The 17,644-nt window shown below is 37.0% G+C and overlaps 1 protein-coding gene across 2 annotated transcripts in view; it reads right to left on the reverse strand.

Annotated features, from left to right (window-relative positions):
* ARHGAP15 (Rho GTPase activating protein 15) overlaps positions 1-17,644 on the reverse strand; it is a 645,466-nt gene that overhangs the window by 197,566 nt on the left and 430,256 nt on the right. For both annotated transcript variants that reach the window (XM_032145612.2, XM_058434361.1), the window contains one exon: positions 13,600-13,677. In XM_032145612.2, the coding sequence (XP_032001503.1) occupies positions 13,600-13,677 (78 nt within the window). The remainder of the gene's footprint in view (positions 1-13,599; positions 13,678-17,644) is intronic.

The following is a 17,644-nucleotide window of genomic DNA, read 5'->3' on the forward strand; positions in this document are numbered from 1 at the left end:
AAATAAGACAAATAGAATATGAAGTATTCCCTCATATAAATCAGCCACCATTATTATAGCTTGACTGTGCTACTGTAGCAACCTTCTAATTGATCCCCTGTGTCTACTCTTTCCCCCTACAATTCATTCTTCTCTTAGCCAGTGGAATAATTTAAAAACAAATAAATAAATAGGTTCAGCTGATTTTCTGCTTACTGCTGCCCTACACCCCACCGACCTTCCACTGAGCTTAGAAAAAAAGCCAAGCTTCTAATCTTGATTGGCAAGGCCTACCTGGCCTGGCTTTGCCCATCCCTCTGGCCTTCTGTGTGTCCTGATCTCACAGAAGCCCTCATTCCCCAGAACCAGTTTCCCTGCTTTGCACTCCCCCCACATCTCTCCATGCCTCCCTGCTTCCTATCAGGTCAAGAATCTATTCAAATGGCTCCTCCTCAAAGAGACCTTCTCAGGTCATCTAATTAAGGGCCACCTCACCTGTCTCCATCTGTTCTTCTCTATTACATCACGACCTTGATTATAAGTTCTGATAGCATTTGAAATTATCTTGTGTATTTATTATGTATCTCTTGACACCAAAATGGATGATCCACCAGAGCCTGATTTTCCAGAAGAGATCCTGATTCATAAAAGGTTTTCAAGAAATATTTTTGAATGAATAAATCCCCATTTGAAGTCTTCATTTAGGCCACTATTTTAGGCTTTTTTTAAAAAAATTATTATACTTTAAGTTCTAGGGTACATGTACACAACGTGCAGGCTTGTTACATAAGTATACATGTGCCATGCTGGCTTGCTGCACCCATCAACCTGTCATTTACATTAGGTATTTCTCCCAGTGCTATCTCTCCCCCTGCCCCCCACCCTATGACAGGCCCTGGTGTGTGATGTTCCCTACCCTGTGACCAAGTGTTCTCATTGTTCAATTCCCACCTAAGAGTGAGAACATGTGGAGTTTCGTTTTCTGTCCTTGTGCTAGGTTGCTCAGAATGATGGTTTCTAGCTTCATCCATGTCCCTGCAAAGGACATGAATTCACCCTTTTTTATGGCTGCATAGTATTCCATGGTGTATATGTGCCACATTTTCTTAATCCAGTCTACCAATGATGGACATTTGGCTTGGTTCCAAGTCTTTGCTATTGTGAATAGTGCCGCAATAAACATACATGTGTATGTGTCTTTATAGTAACATGATTTATAATTCTTTGGGTATATATCCAGTAATGGGATCACTGGGTCAAATGGTATTTCTAGGTCTAGACCCTTGAGGAATCGCCACATTGTCTTCCACAATGGCTGAACTAGTTTACACTACCACCAACAGTGTAAAAGTGTTCCTATTTCTCCACATCCTCTCCAGCACCTGCTGTTTCCTGACTTTTTAATGATGGCCATTCTAACTGGTGTGAGATGGTATCTCATTGTGGTTTTGATTTGCATTTCTCTGATGACCAGTGATGATGAGCATTTTTTCATATGTCTGTTGGCTGCATGAATGTCTTCTTTTGAGAAGTGTCTGTTCGTATCCTTTGCCCACTTTTTGATGGGGTTTTTTTTTTCTTGTAAATTTGTTTAAGTTCTTTGTAGATTCTGGATATTAGCCCTTTGTCAGATGGGTAGATTGCAAAAATTTTCTCCCATTCTGTAGGTTGCCTGTTCACTCTGATGGTAGTTTCTTTTGCTATGTAGAAGCTCTTTAGTTTAATTAGATCCCATTTGTCAATTTTGGCTTTTGTTGCCATTGCTTTTGGTGTTTTAGTCATGAAGTCCTTGCCCATGCCTATGTCCTGAATGGTATTGCCTAGTTTTTCTTCTAGGGTTTTTATGGTTTTAGGTCTAACATGTAAGTCTTTAATCCATCTTGAATTAATTTTTGTATAAGGTGTAAGGAAGGGATCCAGTTTCAGCTTTCTACATATGACTAGCCAGTTTTCCCAGCATTTAGGCCTTATTTTATACCCTTAGCTGATTTCCCTCCTTTCCTGATTATTCTATTTTGCAGTTTATATTACTTCATTGAAGCCATAGCAAGACCAGGACATCCACTTGTGATTTGAGCCAGAGGTGTTCTCTGGCAAACAGAAGGTGAGGTACAGCGAGACACGGAGCTGACAGGGACTTGTCAACAAATCACCTCACTGAAAGGGATCACACTATGGAAATGCATATAATTCACATAAGACCCTAAATGTGGCTTTAGTATCACCTAAGTTTGGGGATTCTCTGTTTCTTAGGCAGTCTTTTTTGGCCTAAAGGACGAGGCTGGCAGGGCTGGCTCTGATCTTCCAAGCCTGGCAGCTTCCTCCTCTTCTTCCCAAGTCTTTCCAATGTATTCCATGTTGGGTTGGCAGACAGTGAGTTCAGGTGGAGGTGGAAGGTGAGGGTTGGGAAGAGGAACATCTTTCACTGGACTGATTAGAAAGCAACTCTCAAATTCTTAAGATATTCTTTTTGGGGCTGTATGTTTTCCTGGGTCTGGGTTGTGGTCCTGAGGGCTAAAGCCTGCTTTTCGATCAGAGCCTATCCTTTGCTGGTGGCCCAACATGACTCATTAATGCACTTGTTTGTTAGATTCATTCATATCCAAAAAGCTTTTATTTGAAGGCACAGTAAGAGCTAGGGATACTGAGGAGAGCAAGACAGGGAAGGTCTTGCTTACATAGATGCCACAGTGTGGAAGAGGAAGGCAAGCACTGTGGTGATAGACAAAGAAGCAAGGCGGGGCCAGGCACTGTGGCTCACGCCTGTAATGCCAGCACTTTGGGAGGCCGAGGTGGGCGGATCACGAGGTCAGGAGATCGAGACCATCCTGGCTAACACGGTGAAACCCCATCTCTACTAAAAATACAAAAAATTAGCCAGGCGTGGTGGCGGGCGCCTGTAGTCCCAGCTACTTGGGAGGCTGAGGCAGGAGAATAGCGTGAACCCGGGAGGCGGAGTACAGTGAACGCATGTCTGAAATGCGTTATTCGGAAAAGGGCTTCCTGAGAAGGTGACCTGACTGTGGAAAGGGGGGCATCTTGTGGGGATCTGCTGGAAACTCATTTCCGGTAGACAGGAGCAAATGCAAAAGCCCCAGGAAGAGGATGAGCTTGATGAATCTGAGGAAGAAAGGAAGCTGTGGTGGTTGGAAAATAATGAGGAGGGGAGAGAGCTAAACAGTGAGGTCAGAGAGAGAGGAGAGAGGAGGGAGCAGACCTGGGATGCCTGCAGATCCTAGTATTTTCTCACTAATTCACATTGAACCCATCACCAGGGTCTTAGCTGATAGATTGCAATGTCCATGCACATGGAGGCTCCATGTGAATGGAAAGGTCACTTGTCCTAGTCACGGCTGTATTTCCGGTGTCCCACATACTGCCTGGCATCTAGTAGGCGCTCTTTAAGCATCTGTCAAATGAATGTTGTAAAAGCCAAAATCTTATTTTATGGAGCTCATCTCTCCCTTCCGTATTAATCCTGCTGCGCTGGGACCCTCAGAGAAGCGAGAAGCAGATGAGGCTATTTGCCACCACCTCTCCAGTGCGTCCACACACATGAGGGCATAACAGAATCTGTGTGGTTCTAAGTCATTCAGACCTTAGTTTGAATCTTGCTTTAGCCCTGCTTTTGTTAACTTTGAATATTTATTTTCACGTTGTGCTTGGGGACCTGAAAAAAATTTCTTCCCATCTCTGCAACTGTTACTTTCCTTTTCAGGAACAGCTTTAAGGAGATGAGAATACTTTTTTTCTACAGCACACTTTTGTTAGGAAATGTTTCCAAAGTACATGGGGCACCTTGGAAAAGAGGTGCTATATAAATATATGTGAGTCACTAAAGCTGTAATTACCAGCAACAGGGATCCTTGTGTGAAAACAAAAACAAAAGACATGCTTTCAAAATTCAGGGCCTGGGGGTTAGCAAGAGCAGTATGACTTCATTGCTATTTATCCAACCCTAAGTATTTCCAACATTTTGGAGGACTAAGATGGCATGCCAAGTTATATCACTATTTCCAATATCATGAGTGACGTGTTCAATTACTAATAACATACCAAGTTGAGGGACAGTAAGTTATCTCGCCTCAAGCTTTGTTTTGTTGAGACAGAAAATGGGGATATGGAATCCTTCACTATTCATTTCTTTTATCCAGTCTAAAATTAAGTGCTAACTTATAGGCATCTGAGAGAAAATATAATGTAAAATATAGCTTGAGTTTTCTTTGCTGAGAAAATGGAACCTAACATAATGTACAAATGAAGTTATTTTATATAGAGTTGGTTTGTATAAGATGTTCATCATTCTCTTATTCTGTAGAATCAAACTTTTATTTCATACATTCAAAGTGGCAGGCACTTTGCTATGCTGGAGATTCAAAAATGAATCAAGTTTCCTACTTTAATAATCCCCAAAGCATTTGGGGGTTATTTATTAAATGGGTAATTTAAAATGGATTTTTTTTTCTTATAGAGGGTCCCATAGGCTGAACACCTGGAAAATATAGTATTATAATGAGAATAAGTGATTTGGGATTCCTTCATGTTAAAAAGAAGATAACATCTCTCTGCCCCCTTCTCCATGGTAAATTGAATCCAGCTACCAGGCAATATATTTTTGGGAGTAAGTTTAAAATAGATTCACCTCCTGGCTTCAACACTGTATTAATTTTGTGGCCTAAGAGTTATTTAATTTTTCTAAAGTACGATTTCTTATGTGAAGAATGTGGATAATAAAGTTTATCTACCTTGAAAACTTTTATGAGGGTCAGAGATTCCTCTAACTTTGTGTACCTGTCATGTAGTAGATTCTCAATTAAATGCTCCTATTATCAGCAATGATATAATTGTATTACATTTTTCAATAGTATTTACCCCTTAGTTTTGTTAGCAAATGATTAGGTAAAGCACATTTTATTTTCATTTATTTCAGAACTGACAACCTTGGAAAAGGATTGTTATGGTAAAATGCGTAATTTTAATCATACTAATAACATACATAATATATCCATGGTAGTTTTTAGTTATATAATGAAGCAGGTCATAAAAGTTTTTGAACATTATTACATTAATCAATAGCCAAAGAGAAGACTTCCCCTCACTAGAAAACTAGTTATCGAAACAGGCATTCATGGTCTATTTCTGCTTTTTTCAAATGGAAATCTTGTATATGTTATGTCTTGGTAAGTAATGTCTCCACTAGAGAGCCAGAATAAAACTAGCTTCCATTGTGCAGGGAGTTTCCAAACCTGCCTATGCACTCTACTTATCTGGGGAGTTTTTCTTTTTAAAACACTTACTTATAGCTCAAACTGCAGACTTTTTACATTGGATTTTTTAATGAATGAGCTTCAAAAATATTCAGTTTTGAAAAGCTCTACCACTTGATTCTTATGGCAGTCAGGTTCTAAGATGACCCCTAATTATCCCCCATTTCTCGTGTTTATGCCTTGTGTAGTCCCCTCCCCTAGGATGTAAGGTGGGAACTGTGACTTCCTTCTAACCAACAGTAGGTAACAAAGATGATTGGATGTAACCTTCATGATTATGTTACACATGGGATTAAAACTTCTGCTGTACTAATAATCTGTCTCTCCCTTGCTGCTTTGATGAGGGCAGCTGCCATATTGTAAGATGGTCCATAAGGCTTTTGGCCAACAACCAATGATGGATTGAGGCCTTCAGTCCAACAACGCACAAGGAACTCAATCCTGCCAATGACCATGTGAACCTGGAAGCAGACCTATCCTCAGTTGAGCCTCTAGATGAGAACCCGCCTATGGCTGACACCTTGATTTTGCAGCCTTGCAGAGGATTCAGCTTAGCTGTGCCCAGACTTCTGACCCACAGAAACTGTGAGATAATAAATTTGTATTGCTTTAGGTAGCTAAGTTGGCAGTAATATGGTTAGGCAGCAGGAGATATGCAATACAATTCTGATATGCAGTCAAGGCCGGGAACCAGTGCTGCTACAGTGTTGTTAGAGCAGAAGTAAGCATGGTATGTTTTCCTATGAAGCTTTTTTTTTTTTTTTTTTTGAGATGGAGTCTCGCTCTGTTGCCCAGGCTGGAGTGCAGTGGCGCAGTCTCGGCTCACTGCAAGCTCCGCCTCCCAGGTTCACGCCATTCTCCTGCCTCAGCCTCTCCGAGTAGCTGGGACTATAGGCGCCTGCCACCACGCCCGGCTAATTTTTTGTATTTTTTTTTTTTAGTAGAGACGGGGTTTCACTGTGGTCTTGATCTCCTGACCTCGTGATCCGCCCGCCTCGGCCTCCCAAAGTTCTGGGATTACAAGCGTGAGCCACCGTGCCTGGCCCCTATGAAGCTTTTAATAATTACTTATTAATTTTGATGGTTATGGCAATGATTTGTGATGATGATGATGGTGATGATCATGATGGAATTTTGTAAATATCTTAGGGGTTTTTCTTGGGGATTAGTAGTTACATAACTCTGACTAATTTAATTTCTAGACTCAGTAGCCAAGTCTATATGGAAAAGCTACAACTGAATACTTTAAATTTCAGTAGATGTCACTCCCCTTCTCCAATGAACATGAAGCTATTCTTTGCAATTTAGAACATTCCCAAACCATACTGACAACATGAAATTTTCTCTTTTGTGTCCAAGAATTCAGAAGGCCTATGAATTTGGCTAGTAATGATTTCAAACACTGGATAGTAAAGAGTTTCCAAAGTTTTGTTTGGTTTTTCTTCCAATTATCATCAAGGAAAATTCAATCATGTAGAAGGCAAAAACCATATTTGATTATAAATATTTGGTATCATGCTGTTGCCAAGAAAATGCAATATTGATTTGATTTCATCTACCTACTTGTCGTCTTAATTAAAGTTAATAATAACTATCCCCTGGCTGATTCAGTTTCTAAAGTCCTCACATTTCCACTATTATTCCCATTTTGGAGATGGAGAGTTTGTGATTTAAAGGGGTTAAAATAGCTTCTATTAGGCTTCCAAATAGTTCAGAATCAAGATAAAGAGGTTGATCCTTCAACTTTTATCTGGTGCTTTTCCCCATTAGATGGTCTCTGCCTTTATTTCACAACAGCATTAGGTCAGCTCATTATTGGTTGGTATGTAATGCATTAGAAAATACAATCCACAGTAAATGTGTGGTATAGTTTTGCTTTAAAATAAGTAGCCAGGATTTGTGTGTCTTGGAGACTGTCAGGATTCATAAACTTACTTTTGGACTATAATGTAAAAATCAGAAACTATATAAATGTGCATGAACATGAATAACTTACTCTTTTGACCTCTGTGTTCAGCATTATTTACTAATGCCAATACATTTTCTTAAGCAGCTAGAAAACAATACATGCTTCGTCAATAGTCTTTGAGCTCCCTGACTCAATGTAGCTGAAAAATGAGGTCTAAGAACGTTTCCAAAGCCCTGAACGATGTTAGAGTTTGGCTCTTTTATGGTCAAGTGATCTTTTCAACTTTAATGGGAAAAATAAATCATTGTGAAAAGATAATCTTGTCACATGAAAGCCAAAAAGGTGCAATATCAATGATTCAACTTACCAAAAAACCACCCTGTGGAATGGAATAAAGCAAATAACACAGTTTGTTTTGTTGTTGCTGTGGTTGGCGGTGAGGGTAGAGTAGGCTTAAGGAAATACCTCATTTTAAAAATAATAAGAGGGCAATATAAACTTAATAGAAAAATGAATGGACTTGATACAAGGGCTATTTTATAAGAACAGAAATTTGAAATCCTTTTTCAGATCTTTTTCTGTTTCATCCAATTGCTTATTTCATGATGAAACTGCCAATTGTTCACATTCTTTCTCACTTTCTCTTTCTTTTATTTAATTTTTGATGCTGCGAATAATATGAAAAGCACAAGGATAGCTACTAAAGTTAATGCTTGGCTTTGCTTTAAGGTACAAATCTATATTAAAGTAGTTTAGGTACAGTTGATAAACAAAATTGTTTTTCTAATAGTTTGTTTTTAATGGAGCTTATTCTTAGCATGTTTAAACTAAGCACATCCATCTCTTTAAGCCAATATCTAATTTGGATTATTATGCCAATAAAATCTGGGTAGATAAAGATATCTACAAGACTATAAATTAAGGAAAAAAATCCTCTCATTTAAAACAAATGCACATGCCTGTGTGTGCTCACAAACACACACTCAAACAAGATTCTTGATCATGTAGATTTATAGCATTGTATACTTTGTTCCTCCTTGTTTGCACAAGTAGAGAAGGTTGTCCTTAACAGTTTCTCTTTAAATTTTGTTTCTATAAATGAAAAACACATCGGCCGGGTGCAGTGGCTTACTCTGTAATCCCAGCACTTTGGAAGGCCGAAGCGGGCAGATCACTTGAGGTCAGGAGTTTAAGACATGGTGAAACCTCGTCTCTATTAAAAATACAAATATTAGCCGAGCATGGTGGTGGCTGCCTGTAATCCCAGCTACTCAGACGGCTGAGGCAGGAGAATCGCTTGAACCCGGGAGGTGGAGGTTGCAGTGAGCCGAGATCACGCCACTGCACTCCAGGCTGGGTGACAGACCAACCGAGACTCTGTCTCAAAAAAAAAAAAGAAAAAAGAAAAAGAAAAAAGAAAAACATGTCTAAAATCCTGGTAAGAAGTAATTTTCTTCAGTTCAGGAAAACAGAATATTTGTAACTGTGTACTAAGAGACATCCATCTGGAAAATTCCCAGTCAGTTCTTCCGGCAATGCTTCATAGCTCTCCCACTGGCTCATGGGCTTGGGAAGGTTCATAGCTAGATTTTTCCAAAAAGAATGCCAATCTCTCTTGTCCCATTTTCAAAGGGTGAAAGAGGATGTCTAAGTAATACCAAGTGAGTCTGAACTGAATTTGTAGTTTGGGCAATAAGCCTAAGGCATAGATGGGCAGCTCAAACCCAAGTGTCAATGTGGGAAGGAGGGGGAATTTAGCCTGGGGGAATTTCCAAGACTTTCTGTCAAAAGTTCTCAAGACATGCAGCATCCTCCATGCTGAAGTCTGTCCTTTGCAGAGTACCCCCCATGCAAGAAAAGTGTAAGGAGGTCACAGATCATTGTGAAGAATCAACGCAATGTCGCAGGCTGATGACAGGTTGACATCTAAGGTCATGGACCAGTTTTCTTTGGGGATGCCTTCACAAAGCACAAGAGCTGTATCAGCAAAATGTCACTGAAAGCTGTCACCAAATTCAACAAACAGGGCAGAGCACTGCTCACAAACGCACCAACAGCCTAGTAAATCGAGAATCCTCGATCCCTTTCCCGAAGACTGCAACAGAATAGTGTGTTAAAGTAGTTTCTTGGGCCAAACGTAGATACATAAAGCCATACAGAGAATGGCAATGCCAGGCTTCTTCGTAACTGTGATGTTTGGCGTTTCTCCAAACAGCTCTTGAACAATTTTAGCAAAACTCCAATGGTAGTACTCATCAGTTACCAACACCAAGAGGCGGGGTGTAAAGGAAAGTCATGAACGAGCGTGTGCAGCACGAAAAGACCCATCTCTGCTTTTATAAAGAGATAATCAACAGCTGATGAATTGGAAATGCAGAATAATGGCAGTGGTTTGCAGCACAGGCTCTGAGTCAGACAGATCTGGCATCTAGTCTTAGCTCCTTCACTTATATGCTGTATGACACTAGGACATTATTTAATATCTGAACCTCAGTTTTTACATCTGTAAAATGGGAATAATAATAGTGCCTACTCTATGGGATGGAAGAAAGGATTAAATTATGTAAATAAAGTACTTAGCACAGTGCCTGGCACATAATAAATTATGAAAATGCTGCTTACTTTTATGATAATAATTGTTATTATCATCATTACTAGTTATAATTAGGAAATGCTTTTCGAAAGTGAACGCTTTGAATATAACTTGCATGTCATCTGAACTGTAAGTATAATAAGGGTATCTAATTCCCACTGATTTAGTAAGTCAAACAGAAAACCAAAACAAATTGAGTCATTCAACTGGTGTATTTAGAATTGCTGATGATTATAGCATTGAAGAAAGTTAGTGAAATACATAAATTGCAATTCATCTGTCTTGAAAATCTCAAAAATCAGTTTTTATTTGTCTAGTCTAACAGTGGGCAGGGCTTACTTGTTAAAAAATGTAAATTTAGAGCCTTCTAGAAAATAAACATGTACAAGGTGAATAAGGAAGGAATAAAATATGTTAATACAAGGCAGGTATGCAAAAATCATTTATGTTTCATCTTAGACTGCAAAAATGATGCACTGCCTTTACACAGCACTTTATGCTTTCATGGAATTTTCCTTGCATTGCCATTTTATTGTATTAGACACACAGAGACATACAGAGAGAGGGCCACAGAGGGCCACATGTACACTTATAATCTCTTTGCACCCAGCACTGATTATGTTCAAGTCAGCTCTACTATTAGAGTCCTGGTCCAGATGGAGGGGAAGGTATGGCATTAGCAACAAGGTTGTGGGGCCAGTCCAGAAAACGCATTCAAAGCATAATCTGATTAGCAAATTTTGAAAGGGGTTGGTATATGCATTTCACTTATCATCTAATTCAAAAAACTCCATAACACAACTTGGACAAAGTTACCAGTATCAAAGGTCCTAATGTAGCATAATTTGTGTTGAGTATGTTGCATTCTGACAGTGCTATAAACCAGGGAGACAGTTTACTGACAATTCTGTGCTACCAGATACCAACTCAGGCCTCTGTCCAGCTTTACATTGTCAATTCTCATGGAAACATGAGCAGTTACATAGCCTCAGAGGACGCTGAAGTTTGGATTGCAAAAGATGAGATGGACAGATTTCATATTTTCATTGCAGATTTTTTTCTTTGCCTTTTCAAACTGTGGAGCATAATTTTTTTAAAGGCAGGAAATGCAACTAGTGTTTGTTTCTAGCATGGCTTCTGTTTTGAGATTTCTTCTTTGTAGAAGAAATGTGTTGCCCAGCTGTCTAGAATCCCAATCAGGATATCGTTTCAGCATAAACTATATTATAAGAATGATTTTAGCTGGTTATAAGCTAGAATGAATATGAGGCTAGGGCTATTTCATCCAAATTTTACCCACAGAGGGGGCACTCTGATTCAGTTAAATGGAAATAATATAAATGAATGAGGTAAAGTTTAGTTCTGTGTTTTGCCCAGGAAAAAGAGTAATTGCGAAAGACAAAGAATTGCATTAGTGAACAAGCAGAGCTGTGGAGATTCTCAGTTACAGAGATTCTTAGAAACAAGAGTCACGTGGCAAGTGGCCAAAAGTATTGCAATCAACATTTAAAAAACTGGTTCAACCCAAGTTGAATTGCTGGAAAATTGAATGCTTTCCAGTTTTAATACTTCTCTTACCTGCAACACCCACACACATTGTTCAACAAATATTAATTAAAAACTCCCTGTATGAGGGGCTCTTTGTATGGAAACACCAAGGCTAGAACTGGTTAATGGGAAAAGATACAAGGATGATTCAAGTCCTACCTTTTTAGAGATTTGTGAAAGAGACAGACATTTCAGCCAGTATCCTATTTTTTGATTCCAAGACTTACAAATTTTAATGTTTCTGAAATACAATCACCGAGTACATTTGATTATATCCTTTCCAAAAGTTGGCATTAAATCTATGGGTCTTATAATAGATGGAATTTAAAAAGTTAGATGTGAATGTACTACTGTAAATTCAGCTACTCAGTGTGAGGGGAACAGAGAAGAAATCTGACTGGAGATTCTTGAATGAAATTGCTATAATCTGGGCCCTGAAGAAAAAGAAGAAATCTACCAGGTTGGAAGCTTGTGTATGTGGGATGGGAAGGAAAAGATAGGAGGATATTGAAAGTAAAGGGAAGAGCATATGCAAAGACATTAAAAAACACAACAGTATGTAAATGTGGGAGTACAGTTTATATATTAAATGTATTATGAAAAACATTCAGAGGACCTGAAGCCAGCTATTATAGAAGCTAAGTGGGAAGCTAGAGTACAAAGATTTGGAGTTCTTCTGAAGACACTATTGACTGTTTTTAATTAAAAAGAAAACTGACAGGAGTCAGTCACATTCCTAAGTGTCATAAATGCTACCCAGTTTAACTTCCCCAAATGTTTCCAAGGCATCCCCCCACTGTTTTTCCTGATAGGGAACAGAGGCACAGGGAGGTTAAGATGCCAAGGATACAAAGAGAGAGTCTAAGTTCTACCCCATCTGTATGATTTTAAAACCTATGAGCTGTCTATAACACCAACTTAAGATGTGCTGGTCTTCTTGTTTTTCATTTTCTAATTTCTTATTTTTATTTTTTGAATTAATAGACTTCTTTTAGAGCAGTTTTAAGTTTACAGAATAATTGAGCAGAAAGTACAGAGAGTTAACATATATCTCCTCACCCTTCCAAAAATTTTCCCTATTAATAGCATCTTGCATTAATGGGGTAGATTGTTATAACTGATAAGCCAATATCGATACATTATTATTAACTAAATATTATAATTTACATAAGGATTCACTCTGTGTTGCATTTTATGGGTTTTGACAAATGTGTAATGACATGTATGTGTAATTACAGCATCATACAGAATTGGTTGCCCTCAAAATCCCCTGTACTCACCTATTCATCTCTCCCTCTTTCCCCCAAACTCGTCCCATGGCTTCCACTCATCTTTTACTCTCTCTAGTTTTCCTTTTCCCAGAATGTCATATTGTTGGAATCATACCTTTTCACACTGGCTTCTTTTACTCAGCATATGCATTGAGATTACTCTAAGTCTTTTTATGACTTGAAAGCTCATTTCTTTTCATCCCTGAATAATATCCCATTGCATGGATGTATTCTGGTTTGTTTGTCCTTGCACCTATTGAAGGGCATCTTAGTTGCATTCTAGCTTTGCCAATTATGAAAAAAGCTGCTGTAAATATTTGTGTTTAGGTTTCTGTGTGTACATGAGTTTTTAACTCATTTGGGTTAGTACCAAGAAGTACCAGATCATACAATAAAAATACATTTATTTTCGTAAGAAACTGCCAAATTTTCTTCCACAGTGACTGAATCATTTTGCATTTCCACCAGCAATGAATGAGAGTTCCTGTTGCTCCACATCTTAGCCAGCATTTGGTGTTGTCAGTATTTTAGCCATTTTAACAGGTGTGTACTGGTATCTCATTGTTTTAATTTACAACTCTTTGATGGCATATGCGTTTCCTAATTTTTTTCTTACCTACTATATATTTTTCTATTATCTGTTATTTTGACTTTTACATTTTCCAGCATTCATTCTTTCATTCATCAACTTATAGTAAGTGTCCATTATAAGCCAATAACATTTTTTGAATCTGGGTGGGTCATTTTTCTTTTACTCTTTTTCTATTCTTTCCCCAATTTTTATTTTGACATGTTCCATTCATTATTTATGTCACATAAACTATTAATTTGTTTCTCTGTATATTCTATTCATTTCTAGATAAACTAGTTGGTTATCTTTTACTTTTCTGATAATTTTTTAATTTCTTCTACTTTCTCATTCTCCTGTTAAAGTTTTTTTTATTATTTATTCACAGTACATACAGCACAGTGTCTGCAATATTGTTCCATATGAACCTGTTCGAAAAAATCTCTGAAGTGGAAATCACTTACCTTGGTTGACAATAAATCTTAACTTCTGTATTGTTGCCAGATTGCCACTAACTCGATATATTCCATCAACATCTAGACCTGAAGACAAAAGGGCATATTTTATATTAGCACATATAGGAACTGAGATGGTTTAAAAGAAAACTATGAAAAAGAGTAAATCACATCAAATATCTATTCTTTTCAGAGAAAACTAATTTGTGTCTTCTAAATTATGCAATCTTGAAAATTTTAATCTCAAAGTAATCATGGTGTTCAGTCATAATTAAAATTATCATCAATAAATTTGAGTCTAATTGAGGCAAAAAGAGCAGTAGGTAGAATAGGATTACATCGTATACTTAAGGTTCATTTCCAAGGAAAATATAGGAATCCAACTGGGTAGGGGGGAACCTCCAGACATTTGTGTATTATTACCTTTTTTTCTGCAAGGTAAAATAACTCAAGACATTTGTGAGACATTTGCTACTGGCCTGATTTACTGTCTTCCTGCCTTTCTGTCTCTCTTCTTTCCTTCCTCTCCTCTTCTCAGCTCTTTTTCTTCTCTCCATTTCTATTCTATTGTAGTCTAGTCTATTCTATTCTATTCTATTCTATTCTATTCTATTCTATTCTATTCTATTCTATTCTATTCTATTCTATTCTATTCTATTCTATTCTATTCTATTCTTCTTTTCCTGTGATTGCTACAGAATAACATATATTGGTCTGATTATTTGAAACTAAAGAGTAAAAATTCTATTCTATATATAATGCTAGTTTGATAATTTCTAGTGTATTATAGGTAATGGGGTGCTCCATTATGGAGAGAAAAAATCTTTAGCAAAATGGTAAAATGAGTTTCAGATTATTTTAGAACTGGTCATCTGTAATTCAAAATAACTTATCCTGGCAGTAAATTTCAGTAATCATTCACTTGTTTTCCACACATCTATTTATAGAATCTAGTTAATTTCTTGGCCACGTTACTAGGACAATGAAGAAACAGGAAACTGAAAAGGGAAACACTATAATAGTATCTAAAAATGCTGAAAACATAATTTTAATGTCAAGAATGTATATTCTTTGATGTGTCTGGGAACTCAGAGAGGCCTAGGTGAGATTGCCAGCAGACGCAGAGGTCTTAGCAGTTTCTCTAGGGAGGTAGTATAGCATCATGGATAATCATTGTAATTCACAATAGTATTCAATAGATTGGTAGAAATTATTGCCATAGTATAACAGAATAAAGGCTTCCCAAAGCTCTTTACTGGCATAAAATGAGCTCATTTATTGCATTACCATCTCTACATTTTTACACACTTTATATTAGGAACACTTCTGCCATTGTGCAAAATATTTCATTGGGAGGTTAGGGTAGAATAACGTCACTTATAACATTGGTAATAATGGCATAATTTAGGACAATCATTCACTATAGTTTTTACTCTTCCATGTAATAAACTTTAGGGTTGCTTGAGATAATGGCAACAAAATGGAATAGCTATTAACAAATGTATTAACTGATGTGACTTTATAGTTCTAGAATAATCTAAGAAATTACTGAGACTCTGTCTCCTCCTGAGAACTATAAATTGTGAGGAATTGGGTGAAGCTGGATACCAGTTAGCCAGTGGTGAAAGTTTCTAAGACATATATATTTGTAAAAATCAAATATATTTTTTCTTTGTGATGCACAAATTACCTCCATTAATCTATGTCTACTCCGCTTTGTTTGTTTTAAAGTACAATTTCTGCTTGACAGCTTAAATGTGATAATAGTCCTAATTAAAATTTTTCTAATATTTAATTCCTACTTTTAGTATTGGTCTATTTTGGTCTTAAGTTCATGCACTTACACCCAGAATGTTAAAAAATTAATTTACAAAAAACTTATTTATCATTTTCTTTTTTCCTTTGTCATTAGATGCTGTTTGGTATTTAGTTTTGACCTATGAAATTTTACATAATGTGATAGATTTAAAAATATTAAAAATTGTACATTCAAGTGTGTCCTTCTCAAAGTTTTCCCTCTTAATTTTTTTGAGTATATAGCCACTGAGGAAATTATTTTAAAATTCTTCTCTAAAATCACCCTCAGAGGCCCTGAAATGTTTACAGAAAAATGTTCATAATGGCATGCTTGGGGGTTTGGGGGAGAGTTTTGGATTTGAAAGTAGACAAATGGCATCAGAACCATGAGTGGCGAATAAAGTCACCTTGATGCTTGCCACCACAAACAAACAAAGTTTGATCAAATGAATGTGGCCCTGATTTTTTCCCATGGATTATCAATTGATTTTAAGGAATTTAGAGAAATAATTATTTTAGAAAATAGAAACATCAATGGAATATGTGGGTCTATGTTCTCTAAATGAGAAATTCTAATGTTTTTTTTAAAATCAATCAAATTAGTCCTATTTACAATGATTAAAGATAAAATGTGAATTAATATCTATTACAATAAAAATGAGAACATGGTGCATTTTTAAAAATTGTGTTTTGCTAATTAGCTAGACCCTTATCAGAGGTCTATTCTAAATGAAATTATTTGAATTTCAAAATTTAATTGCAAATAAGGGCCTTACTTAATCATCACTTTAATATGCATATCCATTTATACAAGGTGTAAAATCAAGTGCATGTCTATTTTGAAGTTAGCACTCTTCCTTTTCAAATATTATTCTATATGCTATTGAAATGCATATAGTTGTAAACTGGTTTTCAACTGATGAAATTCCCTGTATCCAAAACTTTTTTTTCTCTTAGAGAGTTACAATATAAGAAGTGCTTTCTTTGGTCTTTCATAAATTTCTGTAAAAAATTTTTTAAGTCCAGTAATCAAAACCATTTGAAAAAGTAGTACGGATCGGACATATTACATATAAACAACTGGAAAGCAGTATACTGTTTAAAGAAAGCAGCCTCATCCTAAAGTAATAACGCAACTTTCTTTTGGCATAAAAGGAGGGAGCACAGCTGGTGGAGACAGGGAGGGTAAATCAGACCTGTGCTACCACTGTGGTTGTAGACCTGAGTCACAGCAGAGAAACTGCTTTGTGGCTGGAGATAGAAACCAGAAAGTAAAAGGGAGTAAAGCAAAACATATTAGATGCAATACGAATCTGTCTTGACACAACTTCCAAGCCCTTTAGATTCAAAGATACCAACACTATATATCTTGTGAGTGATAATGATCTCTGACATTAGCGGCTCCTGCTTTGAATGGCTCATGCTCTCCAGCTATCATACTTTTTAAATTACATAAATAGAGTGAAAATGACAAAGTACATATTAAAAAGGAGGGTATTACGTTTTGCAAAATAATCTGGAACATATCAGTGAATTTTAACAGTTATAAATTATATAGGTACAGTCTTGAAGTTGATTTGCTTTCCTATGAATGGCTCACAGAACAGCAAACCCAAAGTTCTAGGACTATTACCCAAATTACAATTATTCACGTGCCATCCTCCTTTTACTCCAAGAACTTTGAAAGTTATGCCAAACCAAACCAATGTAAATCGGTGGATTTGGACATCCTTTTCATGACCACATTATCCTTGCTGGATTGCAAACTACTTATTTTGGAAATATAATTAGACTTCATATGATTTTTAAATGACCAGTGTCTTCAAGGTACCTCTCTTGTGCTTTGGAGAAGGTTGGTGAAAAATCGCTTTGAGAGGTACCTCTTTCAAGAAAATGACATGACTGTAAATGCTGACAGGATTTTTGCCTGTTATGCTAAAAATACTTTGGGAACACGATAAAACTAAGTCATTTTACTTTTTTTTTCTTAAATCAGACTGGCATTAATGGTCGTATGAAAAATTCTCTGAAGAAATCCACATTCATTGAAATATTGTTTATTTTTTCATCATCAGCTGACCTTCTTATATTTCAAAATAGTGTTTACTGTTGGCAGAAATCACTGGGTATTGCTGTAGGGGATTTTTAAAAGTCTCCCCCCATCTCCCCCCTGCCACATTTTTTTTTCCTGAAGAAGCTTAGACTGGGATAGACACACAATTAGGAGTTATTAGACCAAATGGTGGTCTAAGCCCAG

Source organism: Hylobates moloch, unplaced genomic scaffold (genome assembly GCF_009828535.3).
Source record: "Hylobates moloch isolate HMO894 unplaced genomic scaffold, HMol_V3 SCAFFOLD_24, whole genome shotgun sequence".
Taxonomy (NCBI): domain Eukaryota; kingdom Metazoa; phylum Chordata; class Mammalia; order Primates; family Hylobatidae; genus Hylobates; species Hylobates moloch.